At 44.3% G+C, this 21686-nt stretch overlaps 1 protein-coding gene across 1 annotated transcript in view; it reads left to right on the plus strand.

The window, feature by feature from the left end:
• Nucleotides 1–21686, plus strand: part of LOC125452339 (dynein axonemal heavy chain 8-like) — a 1009221-nt gene that overhangs the window by 81574 nt on the left and 905961 nt on the right. Inside the window, exon 6 of the mRNA XM_059645685.1 lies at nucleotides 18362–18551. Within this exon, the coding sequence (XP_059501668.1) occupies nucleotides 18362–18551 (190 nt within the window). The remainder of the gene's footprint in view (nucleotides 1–18361; nucleotides 18552–21686) is intronic.

Below are 21686 nucleotides of genomic sequence, written 5' to 3' on the forward strand. Positions count from 1 at the left end.
ACCTCATCATGAAAGCATTTGGAATCAAAATGTGATACATCTTGATGGATGAGTTGTGCTGTTTCAAGTTGTAGATAACAAGCTCCTCTCAGTTGCTAATGTCAATACTGCTGAGCTTCAGGGTTTTAAGAACAAAGAATAACAGCACAGGAGCAGGCCGTTTGGTGCTCCAAGCCTACACTGACACATTTTGCCCGATCATACTAAAACTGTTTTCAACTGCAGGATCTGAATCTCTCTATTCCTTTCCTGTACATATATTTGTCTAGATGCTTCTTGAATGCTGCTATTATTATCTTCTTTGACTACTTCCTCTGACAGCATGTTCCAGGTGCTCGCCACCCTTTGTGTGAAAAAGGTGCCTCACATATGTCTTCTAAATTTCTCCCTCTGCACCTTGAACCTTGCTCCCTGATTAATTGATCCCCCACCCTGGGAAAAAGCCTCATAGTTTCCACTCTATCCATGCTATTCACAATCTTATAAACTTGTGTCAGATTGCCCCTCAACCTCCTGCATTCCAGTGAAAACAAACCCAGTCTATCCAAGCTTTCTTCACAGTTAAAATCCCAGGCAACATCCTGGTAAAGATAATAAAATGTGAGGCTGGATGAACACAGCAGGCCCAGCAGCATCTCAGGAGCACAAAAGCTGACGTTTCGGGCCTAGACCCTTCATCAGAGAGGGGGATGGGGTGAGGGCTCTGGAATAAATAGGGAGAGAGGGGGAGGCGGACCGAAGATGGAGAGAAAAGAAGATAGGTGGAGAGGAGAGTATAGGTGGGGAGGTAGGGAGGGGATAGGTCAGTCCAGGGAAAACGGACAGGTCAAGGAGGTGGGATGAGGTTAGTAGATAGGAGATGGAGGTGCGGCTTGGGGTGGGAGGAAGGGATGGGTGAGAGGAAGAACCGGTTAGGGAGGCAGAGACAGGTTGGACTGGTTTTGGGATGCAGTGGGTGGAGGGGAAGACCCCACCACCCAAGACATTTTTCCATCCCCACCCTTGTCTGCTTTCCGGAGAGACCACTCTCTCCGTGACTCCCTTATTCGTTCCACACTGCCCCCCCACCCCAACCACACCGGGCACCTTCCCCTGCAACCGCAGGAAATGCTACACTTGCCCCCACACCTCCTCCCTCACCCGTATCCCAGGCCCCAAGATGACTTTCCATATTAAGCAGAGGTTCACCTGCACATCTGCCAATGTGGTATACTGCATCCACTGTACCCAGTGTGGCTTCCTCTACATTGAGGAAACCAAGCGGAGGCTTGGGGACCGCTTTGCAGAACACCTCCGCTCGGTTCCCAATAAACAACTGCACCTCCCAGTCGCAAACCATTTCCACTCCCCCTCCCATTCTTTAGATGACATGTCCATCATGGGCCTCCTGCAGTGCCACAATGATGCCACCCAAAGGTTGCAGGAACAGCAACTCATATTTCACTTGGGAACCCTGCAGCCCAATGGTATCAATGTGGACTTCACCAGCTTCAAAATCTCCCCTTCCCCCACCGCATCCCAAAATCAGCCCAGTTCGTCCCCTCCCCCCACTGCACCACATGACCAGCCCAGCTCTTCCCCTCCACCCACTGCATCACAAAACCAGTCGAACTTGTCTCTGCCTCCCTAACCTGTTCTTCCTCTCACCCATCCCTTCCTCCACCCCAAGCTGCACCTCCATCTCCTACCTACTAACCTCATCCCACCTCCTTGACCTGTCCGTTTTCCCTGGACCGACCTATCCCCTCCCTACCTCCCCACTTATACTCTCCTCTCCACCTATCTTCTTTTCTCTCCATCTTCGGTCCACCTCCCCCTCTCTCCCTATTTATTCCAGAACCCTCACCCCATCCCCCTCTCTGATGAAGGGTCATGGCCCGAAACGTCAGCTTTTGTGCTCCTGAGATGCTGCTGGGCCTACTGTGTTCATCCAGCCTCACATTTTATTATCTTGGATTCTCCAGCATCTGCAGTTCTCATTATCACTGATACAGCATCCTGGTAAACCTTTTCTGTGCTCTGTCCAAAGCATCCATGACAGAGAGGGACATGACAGATGTTGAGGTTAGGGATAGAAGTTTGCTTACTCGAGGTCAAGTTGACATAAGGAAGGAGGCAGTGTTGGGTATCCTAAAAGACATTAAGGTGGACAAGTCTCCAGGTCCGGATGGGATCCATCCCAGTTCTGGGGTACGCGAGAGAGGAAATAGCTGGGGCCTTAATAGATATCTTTGCAGCATCCTTGGACACGGGTGAGGTCCCGGAGGACTGGAGACTTGCTAATGTTATCCCCTTGTTTAAGAAGGGCAGCTAGGATAATCCAGGCAATTATCGACCGGTGAGCCTGACGTCAGTGGTAGGGAAGCTACTGGAGAAGATACTGAGGGATAGGATCTATTCCCATTTGGAAGAAAATGGGCTTATCAGTGATAGGCAACATGGTTTTGTGCAGGGAAGGTCATGTCTTACCAACTTAATAGAATTCTTTGAGGACATGGCAAAGTTGATTGATGAGGGAAAGGCTGTAGATGTCATATACATGGACTTCAGTAAGGCATTTGATAAGGTTCCCCATGGCAGGCTGATAGAGAAAGTGAAGTCACATGGGGCCCAGGGTGTGCTAGCTAGATGGATTAAAAAAAACTGGATAGGCAACAGGAGACAGAGAGTACTAGTAGAAGGGAGTTTCTCAAATTGGAGACCTGTGACCAGTGGTGATCCACAGGGATCTGTGCTGGGACCACTGCTGTTTGTGATTTATGTAAATGATTTGGAGGAAGGTATAGGTGGTCTGATCAGCACGTTTGCAGATGACACGAAGATTGGTGGAGTAGCAGATAGTGAAGGGGACTGTCAGAGATTACAACAGAGTATAGATAGACTGGAGAGTTGGGCAGATAAATGGCAGATGGAGTTCAATCCGGGCAAATGTGAGGTGATGCATTTTGGAAGATCAGATTCAAGGGTGAACTATACAGTAAATGGAAAAGTCCTCGGGAAAATTGATGAACAGAGATATCTGGGTGTTCAGGCCCATTTTCCCCTGAAGGTGACAACGCAGGTCAATAGGGTGGTCAAGAAGGCATATGGCATGCTTTCCTTCATTGGGCGGGGTATTGAGTACAAGAGTTGGCAGGTCATGTTGCAGTTGTATAGGACTTTGGTTCGGCCACATTTGGAGTACGGTGTACAGTTCTGGTCGCCACATTACCAAATGGATGTGGATGCTTTGGAGAGGGTGCAGAGGAGGTTCACCAGGATGTTGCCTGGTATGGAGGGTGCTAGTTATGAAGAGAGGTTGAGTAGGTTAGGATTATTTTCATTAGAAAGATGGAGATTGAGGGGGGACCTGATCGAAGTCTATAAAATCATGAGGGGTATAGACAAGGTGGAAGGCAAGAAGCTTTTTCCCAGAGTGGGGAACTCAATTACTAGGGGTCATGAGTTCAAAGTGAGAGGAGGAAGTTTAATATATATGCGTGGGAACTTCTTTACACAGAGGGTGGTGGGTGCCTGGAATGCATTGCCAGCGGAGGTGGTAGATGCAGACACGTTAGTGTCTTTTAAGATGTATTTGGACAGGTTCATTGATGGGCAGAGAACAAATGGACACAGACTGTTAGAAAATAGATGACAGGTTAGACAGAGGATTTCAATCAGCGCAGGCTTAGAGGCCGAAGGCCCTGTTCCTGTGCTGTAATTTTCTTTGTTCTTTGTATTCTTCTGATAATGTGGTGGCCAGAACTGTACGCAATATTCTAGTTGTGGCCTAACTAAAGTTCTATAAAGTTGCAAAATAACTTGTCTATCTTCATACTCAGTGCCCCTTCCAAAGAAGGCAAGCATGCCCTGGACCTTTTTTTATTACCTTATCTAGCTGCTTTGGCACCTTCAGTGATCTGTAGACGTGCACATCTGGATCCCTCTGCATATCAATACTCCTAAGGGCTCTGCCATTCGCTGTATAATTTCCACCGGTACTTCCAAAATGCATCACCTCACGCTTATCCAAATTCAACTCCATCTGCTATTTTTCTGCTCATGCTTCCAACTGATCTGTATCGTGCTGTATCCTCTAAAAATCCTCTTCACTATCTGCAGTTCCTTGAGGAACTCCTGCAGACATGTCCTGGAGCTGAGATGATTGACCTTCAACCATCATGACCATCTCCCTGTGTGTCAGGTATGACTCCAACCACTGGAGAGTCTTTCCCCTGAAGTTCATTGATTCCAGTTTTGTGAGGGCTCCTTGATGACACATTTGATGATTGACCTTCAACCATCATGACCATCTCCCTGTGTGTCAGGTATGACTCCAACTACTGGAGAGTCTTTCCCCTGAAGTTCATTGATTCCAGTTTTGCGAGGGCTCCTTGATGACACATTTGGCCAAATACAGCCTTGATGCCAAGGGCTGTCACTCTCACTTCACCTCTGGAATTCAGCTCTTTTGTCCATGTTTTGTCCAAGGCTGTAAGAAATCAGGAGCTGAGTGGCCTTGGTGCTGGAATGTTGTCAGGTCGTGTAGCCTTTGCAGTTTTCAGTGTCTCCAATGTTTCTGGATATCATGTGGACAGAATTGAATCATCTGAAGACTGGTATCTGTAGTGCTGGGGACCACTGAAGGAGGTAGAGGTGGATTGTCTATTTGTCACTTCTGGCTGAAGATTGCTGCGAATGCTTTAGACTTCTCTTTTTCACTGATTAACTGGGTTCTTCCATCATACAGGATGGGGATATTTCTGGAGCCTCCTCCTCCAGTGAGTTGTTTAATTGTACACCACCATTCATGACTGCTTGTGGCAGGACTGCAGAGCTTAGATCTGATCTGTTGGTTGTGGGATCACCTAGCTTTGCCTGTCACTTGCTGCTTTTGCTGTTTGGGTTGCAGTTAGTCCTTTTTGGTTGCTTGACCAAGTTGACACCTTATCTTCAGGTATGCTTAGTGCTACTCCTGGCATGCCCTCCTGCACTCTCTGTTGAACCAGGGTTGATCCCCTGGCTTGATGGTAATGGCTGAGTGGAAGACATGCTGGGCCCTGAGGTTACAGATTGTGCTGGAGTACATCTCATGGATGCCCAGTGTTGAGGTGCGAGATCTCAGCAAAGTCTGTCTTATGGTGATAGTTTCACACAACACGATCGAAGTTATTCTCAATGTGAAGGTGGGTCTTCGTCTCCACAAGGGCTGTGCAGTGGTCACACTTCCTGATACTGTCATTGACAGATGCAACTACAGCTGGCAGATTTGCAAGGATGAGGTCAAGTATGCTTTTTCCTGTTTTTGGTTCCCTCACTATCTGCTGCAGACCCAGTCTTGTAGCTATGGAGTCTTTAGGACCCAACCACCTTGACCTATAGTACTGCCGCTGAGCCAGTTTTGGTGGTGGACATTGAAATCCCCCACCCAGAGTACATTTCTGCCTTTGCTGTCCTTAGTGCTTTCTCCAAGTGTCGTTCAACATGGAGGAGATCTGATTCATCAGCTGAGGGAGTACAGTATGTGATAATCAGGTTTCCTTGCCCATTGTTTAGTTTGAAACCATGAGACTTCATGGGGTCTAGAGTCAATGTTGAGTACTCCCAGACCAACTCCCTCCCAACTGCATACCATTGTGCTGCCACCTCTGCTGGGTCTGTCTTGCCGGTGAGAGACAGGACATATCCAGGGATGGTGATGGTAGTGTCCAGGACATTGTCTGTCGGGTATGATTCTTTGAGTATGTCAGTCTGTTGCTTGACTAGTCTGTGAGACAGCTCTCCCAATTTTGGCAGCAGCAACCAGATATTACTGAGGAGGACTTTGTAGGGTTGAAAGGACTATTTGCACCACTGTCTTTTCTGGTGTCTAGGTTGATGCTAGGTGATCCGTTCGGTTTCACTTCTTTGAGATTTTGCAGTGATTGATATAACTGATTGGCTTGCTTGGTCATTTCAAAGGGCATCTGAGAGTCAACCCAATTCTGCGGGTCTGGAGTCACTTGTATGCCAGACCAGGTGAGGATGGCAGATTTTCCTTCCCTGAAGGACATTAGTGAACCAGATGAGTTTTTCTGATAATCAACAATGGCGATCAGCAGATTTTTAATTCCAGTTTTCTTTCTTAAATTAAATTCAATTCAGATCAAATTCCAGCATCTGTTGTGGTGGGATTCAAACCTGGGTCCCCAGAACATTAACTGAATTTCTGGATAAATAGTCTCGTGATAATACCACTAGGCCATTGCCTATCCTGTTGGACTATACCCTAGTGTTGTGTGACTTCTGATTTTGTCCACCCAAGTCCAACGTCGGCACCTCCACATCAGTTTGAAGTTCAGTTGGGCTACAGCTAATACGCACTTCTGCTTGGTTACATCATTATTCCAACATTTCAAGTGGTCTCTCAGCATCTCTTTAGGGTTTAAGCAAAAGTCATTTTAACCTCGTCAGAAATTCTGATATAAATTCCCTTTGTTCTTGAATTGCTGAGTAAAACCGATAGCATCTCAGCTTTAGAGGAGGCTTTGATTCGAAATATTCCTTAATAAATCCATCAACTCTTGAAACGTTTTAGTATCTAGTGGCTCAGTAAATGTCAGGCTCCTATTAGGTGAAAAAAGCTGCAAGTTCACAAGCTGTCTCCATTTTCTCCCCCTTAGTCTGGGAACTCCCTACCTATGTCTGTGACACCACCCAAGCCCTCCAGCTCCTCCAGAACTTACAATTCCCCGGTCCCCAACACCTCATCTTTACCATGGACGTCCAGTCCCTATACACCTGCATTCCCCATACAGATGGTCTAAAGGCCCTCTGCTTTTTCCTGTCCCGCAGGCTTGACCAGTCCCCCTCCATCGACATTCTCATCCGCTTAGCCCAACTCGTCCTCACCCTCAACAACTTCTCTTTCAATTCCTCCCACTTCCTACAGACAATGGGAGTGGCCGTGGGTACCTACATGGGCCCAAGCTATGCCTGCCTCTTTGTAGGTTATGTGGAACAATCCCTCTTCCGTAGCTACACTGGTCCTAAACCCCACCTGTTCCTCCATTACATTGATGACTGTATCGGCACTGCCTCGTGCTCCCATGAGGAGCTCGAACAGTTCATCCACTTCACCAACTCCTTTCACCCCAACCTTAATTTTACCTGGACCATGTCTAATACCTCTCTCTCCTTTCTGGACCCCTCTGTCTCCATCTCCGGCAGCACCTAGAAACCGATATCCATTTCAAGCCACCGACTCCCACAGCTACCGAGAATACACCACCTCCCGCCCACCTTTCTGCCGAAGTGCCATCCCCTATTCCCAATTCCTTTGCCTCTGCCGCATCTGCTCCCAGGATGAGACATCCCACTCCCGTACATCTCAGTTGTCCTTGTTTTTCAAGGACCACAGTTTTCCCCCCTCAGTGGTGGAGAATGCCCTCGACCGTATCTCCCGCATGTCCCACAACTCGTCCCTCACACCATCTCCCCCCAGTAAAAAAATCAAAACAGAACTTCCCTTGTCCTCATGTACCACCCCACCAACCTACGGATCCAACGCATCATCCTTCGACACTTCCGCCATCTGCAATCCGACCCCACCACCAAAGACACTTTTCCCTCCCCACCCTTATCTGCCTTCCGAGGGACCAGTGTCTCCGTGACTCCCTTGTCTGCTCCACACCCCCATCCAGCGCCACCACACCTGGCACTTTTCCCTGCAACTGCAGGAAGTGCTACACCCGCCCCTACACTTGCCCCCTCACCCCCATCCCAGGCCGGAAGAAGACTTGCCATGTCAAGCAAATATTCGTCTGCTCATCCACCAATGTGGTATATTGCATCCGCTGTTCCCGTTGTGGCCTCCTCTACATCAGGGAAATCAAGCGGAGGCTTGGGGACTGCTCTGCAGAACACCTATGCTTGGTTCGCAGCAAACAATTGCACCTCCCAGTCGCGAACCGTTTAAACTCCCCCTCCCATTCATCAGACGACATGTCCATGCTGGGCCTTCTGCAGTGCCACAATGATGCTATCCGAAGGTTGCAGGAACAGCAACTCATATTCCGCTTGGGAACCCTGCAGCCTAATGGTATCAATGTGGACTTCACAAGCTTCAAAATATCCCATCCCCATACCACATCCTAAAACCAGCCCAGCTCATGTCCTCCTCCCTAACCTGCCTTTCCACCTATCCCCTCCTCCTACCTCAAGCCCCACCCCTACCTGCTACCTACTCAGCTCATCCTGCCCCCTTGACCTGCCCGTCCTCCCTGGACTGACCTATCTCTTCCCTACCTCCCCACCTACACTCACCTTTACTGGCTCCATCCCTGCCTCTTTGACCTCTCTGTCTTCTCTATCCATCTTATATCTGCCTCCCCGTCTCTCCCTATTTATTTCAGAACCTCCTCCCCCTGTCCCATTTCTGAAGAAGGGTCTAGGCCCAAAACGCCAGCTCCCCTGCTCCTGTGATGCTGCTTCCCCTGCTGTGTTCATCCAGCTCTACACCTTGTTATCTCTTATAGGAGAATTACTTGTTGTTTTTCATCTGCTCCAATACCATATGCCTAGAAAAAACAATGCAGAACAAAGTAAATTACAATACAGGAACAGGCCCTTTGGCCCTCCGAGCCTGCACCAACAAGCTGACTGTAAAAAAAAGCCTTGGGATTTTCCTTAATCCCGTTGGCCAGTGACTTTTCATGACCCCTTTTAGCTGTCCTGACTCCTTGCTTCAGTTTCTTTCAACTTTCCTGTATTTCCCCCTTGCTTTGTGTGTTTCTAGTCTCCTACCCTTGATAAATGCTTCCTTTTTCTTTTTGATTAGGCTCACAATGTCTCTTGTTATCCAAGGTTCCCTAAACTTGCCATACTTATCCTTCATCCTTCAAGGTACGTGCCGGCCCTGCGTTCCCAGCAACTTACACTTGAACGCCTCCCACATACCATGTGTTGATCTGCCCTCAAACAACTGCCTCCAATCCGAATTCTTTGGTCCCTGCCTAATATTGTAGTTAGCCTTTGCCCGCTTTAGAACCTTTACCTGAGAACTGTACCTATCTTTATCCATCAGTACCTTAAAGCTTACTGAAGTGTGAATGCATTCTTTCCACATACTGGTCACAGTTTTCAACAGCAGAATCAAGCAATTCAACCTCCCAAATAATGGCATGATGCCAGAAATGCTTACCCTAGCTCAAAGACGACTGTTGTCAGCCAATTTCTTCAGGAGCATATTTTGTTCCCTTGTCGCCACTGAAGTAAACCCGTAGAGGCTGGTATCCTGTCATCAAGTCACCCTTTGTTTACACTGCATAGTACTTGACATTGGTCTGGCTTCCTCAGATCCAGCTTTCCGTGTGAACAGAACGTCTGACACTGCTGTTTATATCTATCAGCCAGGTCACCCCGATTGGACCAGCTGTTCACGTCCGATCGGTCTTCCTGAGAGCCAACCTGAGGAAACAGACAAGCCCGGATAGAGTCCCTAGCTATGCACTTAGATCCTGTGTGGACCAGCTGGCAGAGATATTTGCTGACGCCTTTAACCTCTCCCTCCTACAAGCTGAAGTCCCACCTACTTCAAGAAGACCATCATCATCCCAGCACCAAAGAAAGCACGTGCAGCGGGACTTAATGAATACTGCCCAGTGACTCTGACCTCCGCAATCCTGAAGTGCTTTGAGAGGCTGGTCATGGCCCAGATCAACTCTAACCTCTCAGCAAGCCTCGATCCCCTGTATTTTGCCTACCAACAGAATAAGTTCACAGTGGATGCCATTTCCCTAGCCCAACACTCATTCCGTAACATCTGTATAAAAGGATGCCTACTTCAGACTCCTACTCATTGACTACAGCTGTGCTTCAACACTATAATCCCTGCCAGACTAGTCTCAAAACTCTAAGACCTAGGTTTCAGCTTTGCCATCTGCAGCTCAATCCTCAGCTTCCTCACCCATGGACCGCAATCAATGAAGGTAGACAACTGCACCTCCTCCATGAAAACGCTCAACACTGAATCCACCCAAAGATAACTCTCAGCCTCCCTCTAAAATCACTGTACACCCATGACTGTTCAGCTAAATTCTGAATGAACACCATCTGTAAGTTTGTTGACAATACCACCGTGGTGGGACAAATATCAAACAACAATGTGTCAGAGTACAGAAAGGAAAAAGTGTGCTTGCTGTTGTGGTACAATGATAACAACCTCTGTTTCAATGTCAGCAAAGAACTGATTATTGACTTCAGGAAGAAAGGAGGAGAACACACCCCCATCTACATCAATGGAACTGAGGTGGAGAAGATCTAGCCTGTCAAGTTCCTAGGAGTGGTGATAACTGACAACCTGTCTTTGACTTCCCATTTAGACATGATGGTCAAAAAGGCACGACAACGTCTCTTCATCCTCAGATGGCTTGGGAAGTTCAGGATGTCCATAAGGACTCTCACCAGCTTTTACAGACGAACCATAGAAAGCATACTGTCTAGATGCATGACGGCCTGGTATGGTGACTGCTCTGTCCAGGCCTGGAAGAAACTACAGAAAGTTGTGTGCCCTGCCCAGACTATCACGGAAGCCAACTTCCCATCTATGGACTTCATTTACACTTCTTGCTGCCATGGAAAAGCTGCCAACATCGTTTAAGACCCCTTCCACCTCAGTAATGCTCACTTCTATTCGGCAGAAGATACAGAAGCTTGAACCCATGCACAAACAGGTTCAAGAACAACTTCTTCCCTGCTTTTATTATGACTGATGACTGGACTGTCTAACTTCAAATAATGTTAATCTTGTTAATGTTTAAGCACCCTTTGATCTGTGTCCTTGTTTGATGTGATCTGCCTGTACTGCTTGCAAAACAAAGCTTTTCTCTTTACCTAGGCACATGTGACTAAAATAAATCAAATCAAGGTTAACAGCCCCAATCAGGGAACTCATATTCTATGATGTCCACCTGGCCGACCTCTTTACAATTGCTACTATCTTCAATTTGAAAGTAACCAATAATAGAGCTTCAAACTAGTCGCTATTACCACCCAATGACCTTAAAGATGTTCCTGTGATGTCACTCCTTGCTTTGTGCTGGACCTCCAATTCTGAGCCTCAAATCATCCTGCTAAAAATATTTACATAGTATGAACCTAAAAAAAAGCACGCAGCACTTCTTCTTCTGCGTACTGAATTCCTACGCTGCTTCAGAATTCCCAAACTATATAACCACTCAGGCTGTATCCCACTCCAGATGTGATCTTCCTGACTGCACAAAGCTTACTGATCATGCAGTTTCAACAGGCCCTATTTGAAATAGAGTTTTGGTGAGCTGAGATGACTCACAGTAGTTAAGTTTCAGTAGTAATCAACAATTACTGAGGTCTTACTCAGACTTCAGGCAAATGATTGATAGCTGTCTATCACTCAGCGGAGTCATCTAAATTATGAACCTTTTAACTAGGTGACTGAATTTTAAACTTTTAAAATGGAGAAAGCACAGAAAGACTTAACAGTTCAATTTTCATGCTGTAAAATTCTCAAATTATATGTTTGCTCAGGCTGTGTCTCATTTTGGATGTGCTCTCTGTTTTCTGACTACATGAAGCATAATGATTATCTGCAGTCAGTGAGAAGGAAGCACAGAGGACAGGAAAAGTTAGTTGTTCTGGTGTGTGAGTAATTGAAGTGACATGATGCATGAAATTAATATAATCCTAGCTAATGGTATTAGTGGACTCAGATCCCAGACTAAAATCGGTCTCATGGATCATAGAGTCATAGAGTGATAGAGATATACAACTCAGAAACAGATCCTTTGGTCTGATACGTCCATGCCAATCAGATGTTCAAAATTAATCTAGTCCCATTTGCCAGTATTTCGCCCATATCTCTCTCACCCCTTCCGATTCATTTATCTAGCCTTTTAAATGTTGTAATTGTACCAGCCACTACCACCTCTGGCATTCGTACGCAGTGTTTTCTGCATATTATCAGTTACTGCCTTAAAATAATCTCTTGTTCTTCCATCTTTTCGCAAAACCTTCAATCTGTCTCCCCTTATCATGTGACATCATCCATTATAAATAGTTTTTTTTATATTAACAAGCTGGTTTTTCACTTGAACAGCAATATATACATTTGTGTTTAGCAATAATAAAACAAAATTTTATGATACAAAAGAAATGCAGATAAAATAAAATAGATTAAACTATTTATATGTAAAACATTTTTAGAGACTTTGAAATATACAGTAAAACTACAGTCCTCTTAATCCCAAGAGAATCCCATTGCAATTCTCAAATACTGAAGAGAAATTGTCTCTCTAAAACTGCATAGGATTTGACGTGGCCGAGACTTTAATTCCCATTTATGAGAACCTGATAGCCTCTGATTCATCACATAACTGAGCTTAAAGTTTACTGATCATTGATACTGTATCCATTGTACCTGGTGAGGCTTCCTCTGCATTGGGGAAACCAAGCGGAGGCTTGGGGACCACTTTGTAGAACACCTCCGCTTGGTTCGCAATAAACAATTGCACCTCCCAGTCTCGAACCATTTCAACTCCCCCTCCCATTCTTTATATGACATGTCCATCATGGGCCTCCTGCAGTGCCACAATGATGGCACCCGAAGGTTGCAGGAACAGCAACTCATATTCCGCTTGGGAACCCTGCGGCCCAATGGTATCAATGTGGACTTCACCAGCTTCAAAATCTTTCCTTCCCCCACCGCATCCCAAAACCAGCCCAGTTCGTCCCCTCCCCCCACTGCATCCCAAAACCAGCCCAGCCTGTCTCTGCCTCCCTAACCTGTTCTTCCTCTCACCCATCCCTTCCTCCCTCCTCAAGCCGCACCTCCATTTCCTACCTACTAACCTCATCCCACCTCCTTGACCTGTCCGCCTTCCCTGGACTGACCTATCCCCTACCTACCTCCCCACCTATACTCTTCTCTCCACCTATCTTCTTTTCTCTCCATCTTCGGTCCGCCTCCCCCTCTCTCCCTATTTATTCCAGAACCCTCACCCCATCCCCCTCTCTGATGAAGGGTCTAGGCCTGAAACATCAGCTTTTGTGCTCCTGAGATGCTGCTTGGCCTGCTGTGTTCATCTAGCTTCATACTTTGTTATCTGAGCTTAAAGTTTCTCAACTTCACATAATCCCTTCAGGATTTTAACCAACCACGATTGCTGTGGATCTTTTTAAACTAAGCTCCTTACAACTCTAAACTACCTTTTCCCTGCTTTACATATTTAGTTTTCACGAAGAATCCTACAGAACTGCCCCAAACTGAAACCATAAACTGTTTTCCATGCTACAGAAACTTAAGGCCAATCAGATTCCGGAATTTTAATGTAGTACATTATTTAGTTTAGAGCAATAGAGTCATAGAGATATACGGCATGGAAACAGAGCCTTTGGTCTAACTAGACCGTGCTGACCAGCTATCCTAAACTCATCTAGTCTGCCAGCATTTTGCCCATAACTCTCTAAACTCTTCCAGATGTACCCATTCATGTACACATCCAGATGCCTTTTAAATGTTTTATTTGTACCAGCCTCCACTACCTCCCCTGGCAGCTCATTCCATATACGCACCATTTTATGCATGAAAAAGTTGCATCTTAGGACCCTTTTAACTCTTTCCTTTCTCACCTTAAACCTGTGTCCTCTTGTTTTGGATTCCCCTATCCTGGGAAAAGACCTTTACTATTTACTCTATCCATGCCAGTCATGATTTTATAAACTTCTATAAAGGCCACACTGCAGCCTCAAAGGCTCCAGGGAAAACAGCTCCTGCCTATTCAGCCCCTTCCGTACAGCTCAAACCTTCCAACTGTGGCAATATCCTTGTAAATCTTTCAAGTTTCACAATATTCTTCCTATAGTAGGGAGACCAGAATTGAAAGCAGTATTTCAAAGAAGGCCTAACCAATGTCCCGTACAGCCACAGCATGATCTCCCAACTCCTATTACAAACCATCCATGACCTCATCACCTCAGGTGACCTCCCACCCATAGCCTCCAACCTCATTGTTCTCCAACCCCACTTCTGGCTCCTTCGCAAAATCCACAAACCCGCCTGCCCTGGTTGACCCATTGTCTCCGCCTGCTCCTGCCCCACCAAACTCATCTCCACCTATCTGCACTCCATTTTCTCCCCCTTGGTCCAGGAACTCCCCACCTACGTCTGTGACACCACCCACGCCCTCCACCTCCTCCAGAACTTCCAATTCCCTGGTTCCCAACACCTCATTTTCACCATGGACGCCCAGTCCCTAACACCTGTATTCCCCGTGCAGATGGCCTGAAGGCCCTCTGCTTCTTCCTGTCCCGCAGAACCGACCAGTCCCTCTCCACTGACACTCTCATCTGCCCAGCCGAACTCGTCCTCACCCTTAACAACTTCTGTTTCGATTCCTCCCACTTCCTACAGACAAAGGGGGTGGCCATGGGTACCCGCATGGGTCCAAACTACGCCTGTCTCTTTGTAGGTTACATGGAATAGCCCCTCTTTCTCACCTATGCTGGCCCCAAACCCCACCTGTTCCTCTGTTACATTGATGACTGTATCGGTGCCACCTCATGCATCCTGGGCCTCCTGCAGTGCCACAACGATGCCACCCAAAGGTTGCAGGAACAGCAACTCATATTCCGCTTGGGAACCCTGCAGTCCAATGGTATCAATGTGGATTTCACAAGCTTCAAAATCTCCCCTTCCCCCACTGAATCCCAAAACCAGCCCAGCTCGTCCCTGCCTCCCTAATCCGTTCTTGTCTCACCTATCCCCTCCTCCCATCTCAAGTCGCACCTCCATTTCCTACCTCCTAACCTCATCTCCCCCCCCCCCCCCCCCGACCTGTCCGTCCTCCCCGGACTGACCTATCCCCTCCCTACCTCCCCACCCATACTCTCCTCTCCACCTATCTTCTCCTGTATCCGTCTTTCGTCCACCTCCCCCTCTCTCCCTATTTATTTCAGAATCCTCTCCCCATCCCCCTTTTCTGATGAAGGGCCTAGGACCAAACTGTCAGCTTTTGTGCTCCTAAGATGCTACTTGGCCTGCTGTGTTCATCCAGCTCCATACTTTGTTATCTCCTATACTCAATGCACTGATCAACAAAAGCAAGCATTCCAAAAGCCTTCTTCACCACCCTGTCTAACTGCGATTCTGCTTTCAAGAAATTGAGAACTTGCACCCATAGTCTCTTTGTTCTGCAACACTCCCCAGGATCTTATTATTAAATATGTAAGTCCTGCCCTCATTTGTCCTGCCAAAATACCACATCTCACATTTATCTAAATTAAACTCGATCTGCCACTTCTCGGCTCATTTGCCCTATTTTGTCTATGTGTGTGTTGCAACTCATCCTCTGAGTTAGAATGCATGATTGAAGTTTTTTAAAACCCTGAAGGCAGTTTGTTATAATGTTTTTTCAAAGTGAACTTGCAAGCAGAGGATTTGGGTGAACGTGCTATGCCCTAGTTCAAAGGGGAGAAACAAAGATAAGTTTAAAAAAAGGCAGCTTTGCTTACAGATAGAAGAGAAGTAGAATGTTAATAATCTGACCTTGTCACCTATCTCCTCTTGTGAACAGTTCGCTTTTGGGCATGTTCCATACATGGCTTAAACACTCTGCCTGACTTAGACTCGAGCACTTCAACAAGTTGGTGCATTCGCAGTAAACCCCAGATTCTCTTTGCTCTGTAAATTTATTTTTTTGGATGACTGGCCTTTTCGCTCTCGGTTCTGTAATAAGAATGAGTGCAACAGTGTTTGAAGTGTCACCTTTTAAATGAAATATTCAACCGAGGATGTGACTTAATACTTAAATGCACATTGTTATGAATCAGCCCAAAGCCCTTCCAGATATATCAAGGAGATAGCCTAGATGCTAACTTTTGTCTTTTTAAAGCTAAGGTGTTGTGCATCAGATGTAATTTGATTGATCGCACTACTCAGCTTTAAGCAAAACACACTTTATTCTTACCCCCAGTTAAAATACAAACAAAAGAAAGAAGAATTGGAATAACTTAATTTTATTGGAAAACGTAACAGAAAAATAGATTATTTAACTATTAAACAGAAACTCTTCCAATCCAACAACATGCCATAAACATACCCTTGGTAAAGGCAAAGTCAGTAAAATAGATTGTCCTGCATGCAATTCTAGCAGCAGAAAGAAAACCCCAGCTTTTAGCTGAAACAGAGAGAGAGAGAGAGGGAGAGAGAGAGAGAGAGAGCTTCCATGGCCAACTTCCAAACTTCAACAGCCACTGAATGCTAAACAAAAAAACTTTGTTCTGTGATGTCTGACAGTGGGGCCTTCCACTCTGCTTCTGTTGTTTCAAGTTAAAAAAGAAAACCAAGACTTCACAAGTTGTTTCCAAAATTTGCTTGAAACAGACTGCTCAGTACCTCCGTCTCAACCTCTCTTCATTAAAAAATCCAGGACAAAATACAGATTTGTATCTAGGTACTTGTACCTGAGATCATGCCATAAGAGGTAGATTGTAAAAATTTTTCACGCTACTTCTGCAATGGAGTACGCGTGACAATAAAGGATATTCTACTCTTCTGTTCTACCTGTCAAAGCCATAGTATCATTACAACATAAAAGATAACATTTCAAAGTAAAGCAGAAGCAATGCTATCAGTGTCCTGGTGAATGTTTATCCTCAATCAAAGCACTAAGCAGACTCCCTCGGCATGAGCACGTTGGTGTTTGTGTGAGCTTGCTGTGCACACTGTGAATATTGCACTTCCTTTGGATGTTGTATTGCCTAGTTTACCAAGTTTGGCTACTTTCTATAAGTACCTAATCAGTCGTAAAATACATTGCAACTGCCTGAAGTAACAAAATATGATGTACTAATACCTTTTAAACAGATACATTGCTCAACGCAGGGCTGAGGTAAGGCAGCAACTGCAGATCATGAGACAACTTTTTGGTAGCAGCAATTCAGAGGCCCAATCTAATGCTGTGAGAGCATGGGTTCAAATTCCACAATGGAAGCTGGGCAGATTTAAATTCAATCAATAAATTTAGAATTGAAAGGTAGTCTCTGTAGTGATAGATTAATGGATTCATACAGCCTGGAAGAAGACCCTTTCGTCCAACCCCTTCATGTCAACCAGGTTTCCCAAACTGAACCAGCCCTATTTGTCTGCATTTGGCCCATAATCCCTCTAAACCTTTCCTGCCCATGTACCTGCCCTAATATTTTTTAAAGTGTTGTAACCTGCCTTCTCACCATCTCCCCTTACCTGAGACCTAGAGACCTCAGTCTAATTTCACCACTTATGTCTCTCTCTTATGAAAAGGCAACCCTGTGGTCCTCTTGGACAATGACAGCTTTACCTTTTACCTTAGAGGTATAGATATTATTATTCCCAAATATACTTTAACTACTTTCCTAGCTAGTTTGACATCATTTGTTAAGAATGCTCCCAGTATTTTCTGCTGATATAATATTTTTCACTTATCTGTACTAAATCTGATTTGCAGCTTTGCTATTGACAATGTGCCTTAGAATGCTGAGAATTGAAGTTCTGGAACACCCTCTGGAAACCTCTTCACCTTCCAGTCTCTCTTGTTTCTTTTATGACACTGCTTAACATCTATTAGTTTGACCTAGCTTTTGACCATCTAACTTTACCTGGTGTGACCTGGTGTAATATTTTGGAACAAAAACAGAAGTTTCTGGAAAAACTCACCAGGTCTGGCAGCATCTCTGTACAAAAATCAGAATTAACATTTTGGGTCTAGTGACCCTTCCTCAGAACCTTCGGGAGAAGGGCCATCAGACCCAAAACATTAATTATGATTTTTCTTCACAGATGCTGCTAGATCTGCTGAGGTTTTCCAGCAACTTCAGTTTTTGTTCCTGCGATATAGCATCCACAGTTCTTAAGGTTTTTATGGAGTAATAATTTGTCTGATATGTGTTATTAAATGACTCGGCATGTTTGTCACATTAAAGGCTCTGTGTAAAGGTAAATTGTTGTTACTATTTCTGTATTCTGTCACATCCTTCATCTTGACTAACCAAAGTGTTTTAGTTTCATAGCATTTCAAATACTCTATCAAGTAGATAATCTTCAGTTAAATGCAGAAAATTTGAAAGGTGTCATCAAATTATTTGTGGAGCGAGAAAAACAAAGTTATCTTATATTTTCAGGTTATGACATTCCTGTGGAGTTCTGATAAGAATTTCCAGCATTTTCAGTTTTTTATTTTAGGTTCCCTGCTAGCAGTGAAGTATGCTTTTGCAGATAATCTTACTTTTTTCTCTGTGGTGATACAGATGAGAAGCTAAGGAATTATTGTACTTACATTTCCCATGAATTTTAGTATACTCACATTTGGTTAACCATTACACTTACTTGCAGGAGATATACTTTTGTGTTTTGGATTGTACTGATGGAATTCTCAGTGGTGCTGAGAAAATGCTGGGAAATATTTTTGTCCATGCTATTTCTGCATCTGACAAATGGGGAGCACTGAACCAATCAATACATGGGCACAGAGAGAAGAAAGCTTTCAAAGATATTATTCGCAGATACGTCAGATTCCTAAATGGTAAGCCATTTTAACAGTTAAATTGATCTGTGAATTAGATAAAATTTATCACATATTTAAATAGTGGAATATTATTCATGTCATACAATTTAATTGGAAACCATTGGTGACATAGATAATATCTTGTGTTGATCGATTAATGCAGTAGGGATGATGTTTATGCTGGAAGAGGATATCAACCTATGTTTGGCTGCTTGTTCCACACCCATTTACTAGTCCTCAAGTTTTTAATGGGCATGAGGTGAACCTTCCCCCATCATTAGAGAAGACCCACCATTGAGAGTTAAACAATTAGAAAGAACTTGGAAGATTACCCACCTTTTTCTTCATATCAATCTTGTGGATAATTCTGATTCACTATTAATCACCTCTGTTGCCACCTCTTCAGCCTGGATGTGAGTTTGCTCGCTGAGCTGGAAGATTCGTTTTCAGACGTTTCGTCACCATTCTAGGTAACATCATCAGTGAGCCTCTGACGAAGCGCTGGTGTTATGTCCAGCTTTCTATTTATCTGGTTAGGTTTCCTTGGGTTGGTGATGTTATTTCCTGCGTTGGTGATGTAACATGATGTTACATGATGATGTTACCTAGAATGGTGAAGAAACGTCTGAAAACGAACCTTCCAGCTCAGCGAGCAAACTCGCATCCAGAACCTCAACCTGAGCTACAAATCTTCTCAAAACTCGCTACCTCTTCAGCCTCCTGTTGTCCCAACCCAAAATTCCCTTTAGTTTATACTCCCTCAGAATTTCCATGCTTATTTTCAAAAATCAGTTTCACTATAGATGCAGTGCATTGATCATTTAAAATACTTTTCTTATTCTTTTTCATACTCTTTACGCATCATTAACCAGTTAGTCAAATAGTGATATTCCCTCCAAGCCACTCACTGTCCTGGCTTGGAAATATATTGCCATTCATTCAGTATTGCTGGGTAAAAATCCTGGAAGTGCCTCCCGAGTAGCATTGCAGGTGCATCTGCACCAAATGGATTGTAATGATTCAAGAAGGCAGGTCGTCACCAAATTGGGCATTTAGGGGTGGACATTAAGTACTGGTCCAGCTGGTTGTGCTGACATCCCACCAATGACTGAATAATAGAAAACAGATTTACATGTCTGAGTCCCATTCTTCTGTGTGTTTTCTCGATTCACTCCATGTGTTAATCGAAAACAGATTTACATGTATGAGTCCCATTCTTCTGTGTATTTTGTCTATTCATTCCATGTGTTAGTTACTTCACATGTAATAAATCAAATCCCCAAAAGAAATCAATCAACTATTAGCCTTATTTAGGCATTACGCTCAACACAATGTACATTGGTATGTTTCATTGAACTAAACCCAGGGTGAGTTCTTCCCAATTTCGTTCTAAGTTGGGCATCCCATTAATTACTGATTTTATCCCATTTAGAAGTTCTGGAGAAACTTTACTGTTCAATAAATTGTTCTTAAGTAATTTTTAAAGCATTAATTAAGTGTTCCCACATAGTTCCCAGGATATCCATTTGTTGCTTGTTTGTCTTTCTTAAAAAAAAAACTTTCCTCAAAAATAACTTGCTATTTTCCCTTTTTAAAGTTATCCCAAATATGAATAAAGGTGTTGCTATGCTGACAGGTATTGAACTTACTTTTTCCCTAAACAAATCCTCACTTTCTCAGTAGAAAAAAAACACCTAAACTGTTTTCCATTAGTTCTTTTTAAGGAATTTATTTGTTTATTCCTTAACTTCGGGTGAGTTTATCTTTGAGGACTTGCTCACAAGTTATTTTTTCTCCAGTTCCAATTTCAGACATAATTGTGCTCAAGCTTTAAATATTTTTATATCAACCTGGTCAGCTGTGTTATGATACACGTCTGAGCAGGCAGAACTTGAAACCAAGTCTTTTGGGTGGAATATAATCAAATGCAGTTAAAGTGTGGTGGTAAGGGTTCTTGCAGTGCGGTGGTAGTGTCCCTATTTCCTGAGTAAAGTCCTGGGTTCAAGTCCAACCTATTTATAGAGGTGTATACTGGCATATCTGAACAGCTTGATTATAAAATAAAGTGTGGTGGTGAGTTTCATGACATCCACTCAACAAGAATCCAATATGGATTTTTTTAGTGCAAACGTCTACTTTTCACCAATTGTGCAACTGAGATGTTAGATATGTTTCTTGTGGAATCTTGTGGAGCATGAGTTGGAAGTGGCTGCCACTCCTAGGACCTTCTGGCTTCCACATCCCTTGCCCCATAATTAAAGTCTAGTTTGACAGCTCTTCAATTGCTGCAAGCCAGCAATGACTTCTTATTCTGTGCTGCTGACATTTAACATCAAAGCAATGTCTCCAAAGAAAGGCAAACTTGCCCCCTGCTGCACAGACAAAGATCTGCAGGTGTAGTTGGATGAGTACAGGAGGTCAGTTTTCTTCCATGTGAACTGTCTCAGAAGGTCACAGCATTAGACACCATCAGCCTGCACTCAAATTGCAACATGAGTAAGGGAAGGTTCCCACATGAAGTGGAATGCCGAGCAATGCCCTAAAAAATACAATAAAATATAATCTGGTCTAATGGTAACCATGTAAGCACTGGTGATTGTTGTAAAAAAATCTGATTCACTAATGTTCTTCGAGGAAATAAGGTTGCTTACCTGCCTGGTCTACATGTGTGACTTCAGACCACAGCAGTGTGATTGACTGTTAAGTGTCCTGTGAAATGGTCCAGCACGCCACTCAGTGTATAACACTGCCACAAAAACAAAGGAAAGTGTGATGAAAGGTGTGTGATTTCAATAAATGTATTTTAGGTTTGACTTCAGACTAGTTGCATATGGGCATTGGTTACTTTTGTGAACGGTTTAAAGAAAAACAGCATGTGACTGTCTAGACTGTTAATGAAAGATTTTTAATAATGTGATTTTTATGAGAAGGGAGTAAACATTGAAACGCATCAGTTTGCTTTTGACTTAGAGTAATCAAGCTTTAAAAAAGATGGTTGAGGGGTTGAGGGGTTCAAGGCAGTTCTAGAGTAGACCTGCAACTTAGTTTCTCTTCTAAAAATGAGTATACGATAGTTCAAGGAAACACAATTATTTCGGGTAAAAGAAGACTCAGAAGTGTTTTGTTAGAAATCTGCAGGTTATTCAAAAACTG

Source organism: Stegostoma tigrinum, chromosome 4 (assembly GCF_030684315.1).
Source record: "Stegostoma tigrinum isolate sSteTig4 chromosome 4, sSteTig4.hap1, whole genome shotgun sequence".
NCBI classification, from domain to species: domain Eukaryota; kingdom Metazoa; phylum Chordata; class Chondrichthyes; order Orectolobiformes; family Stegostomatidae; genus Stegostoma; species Stegostoma tigrinum.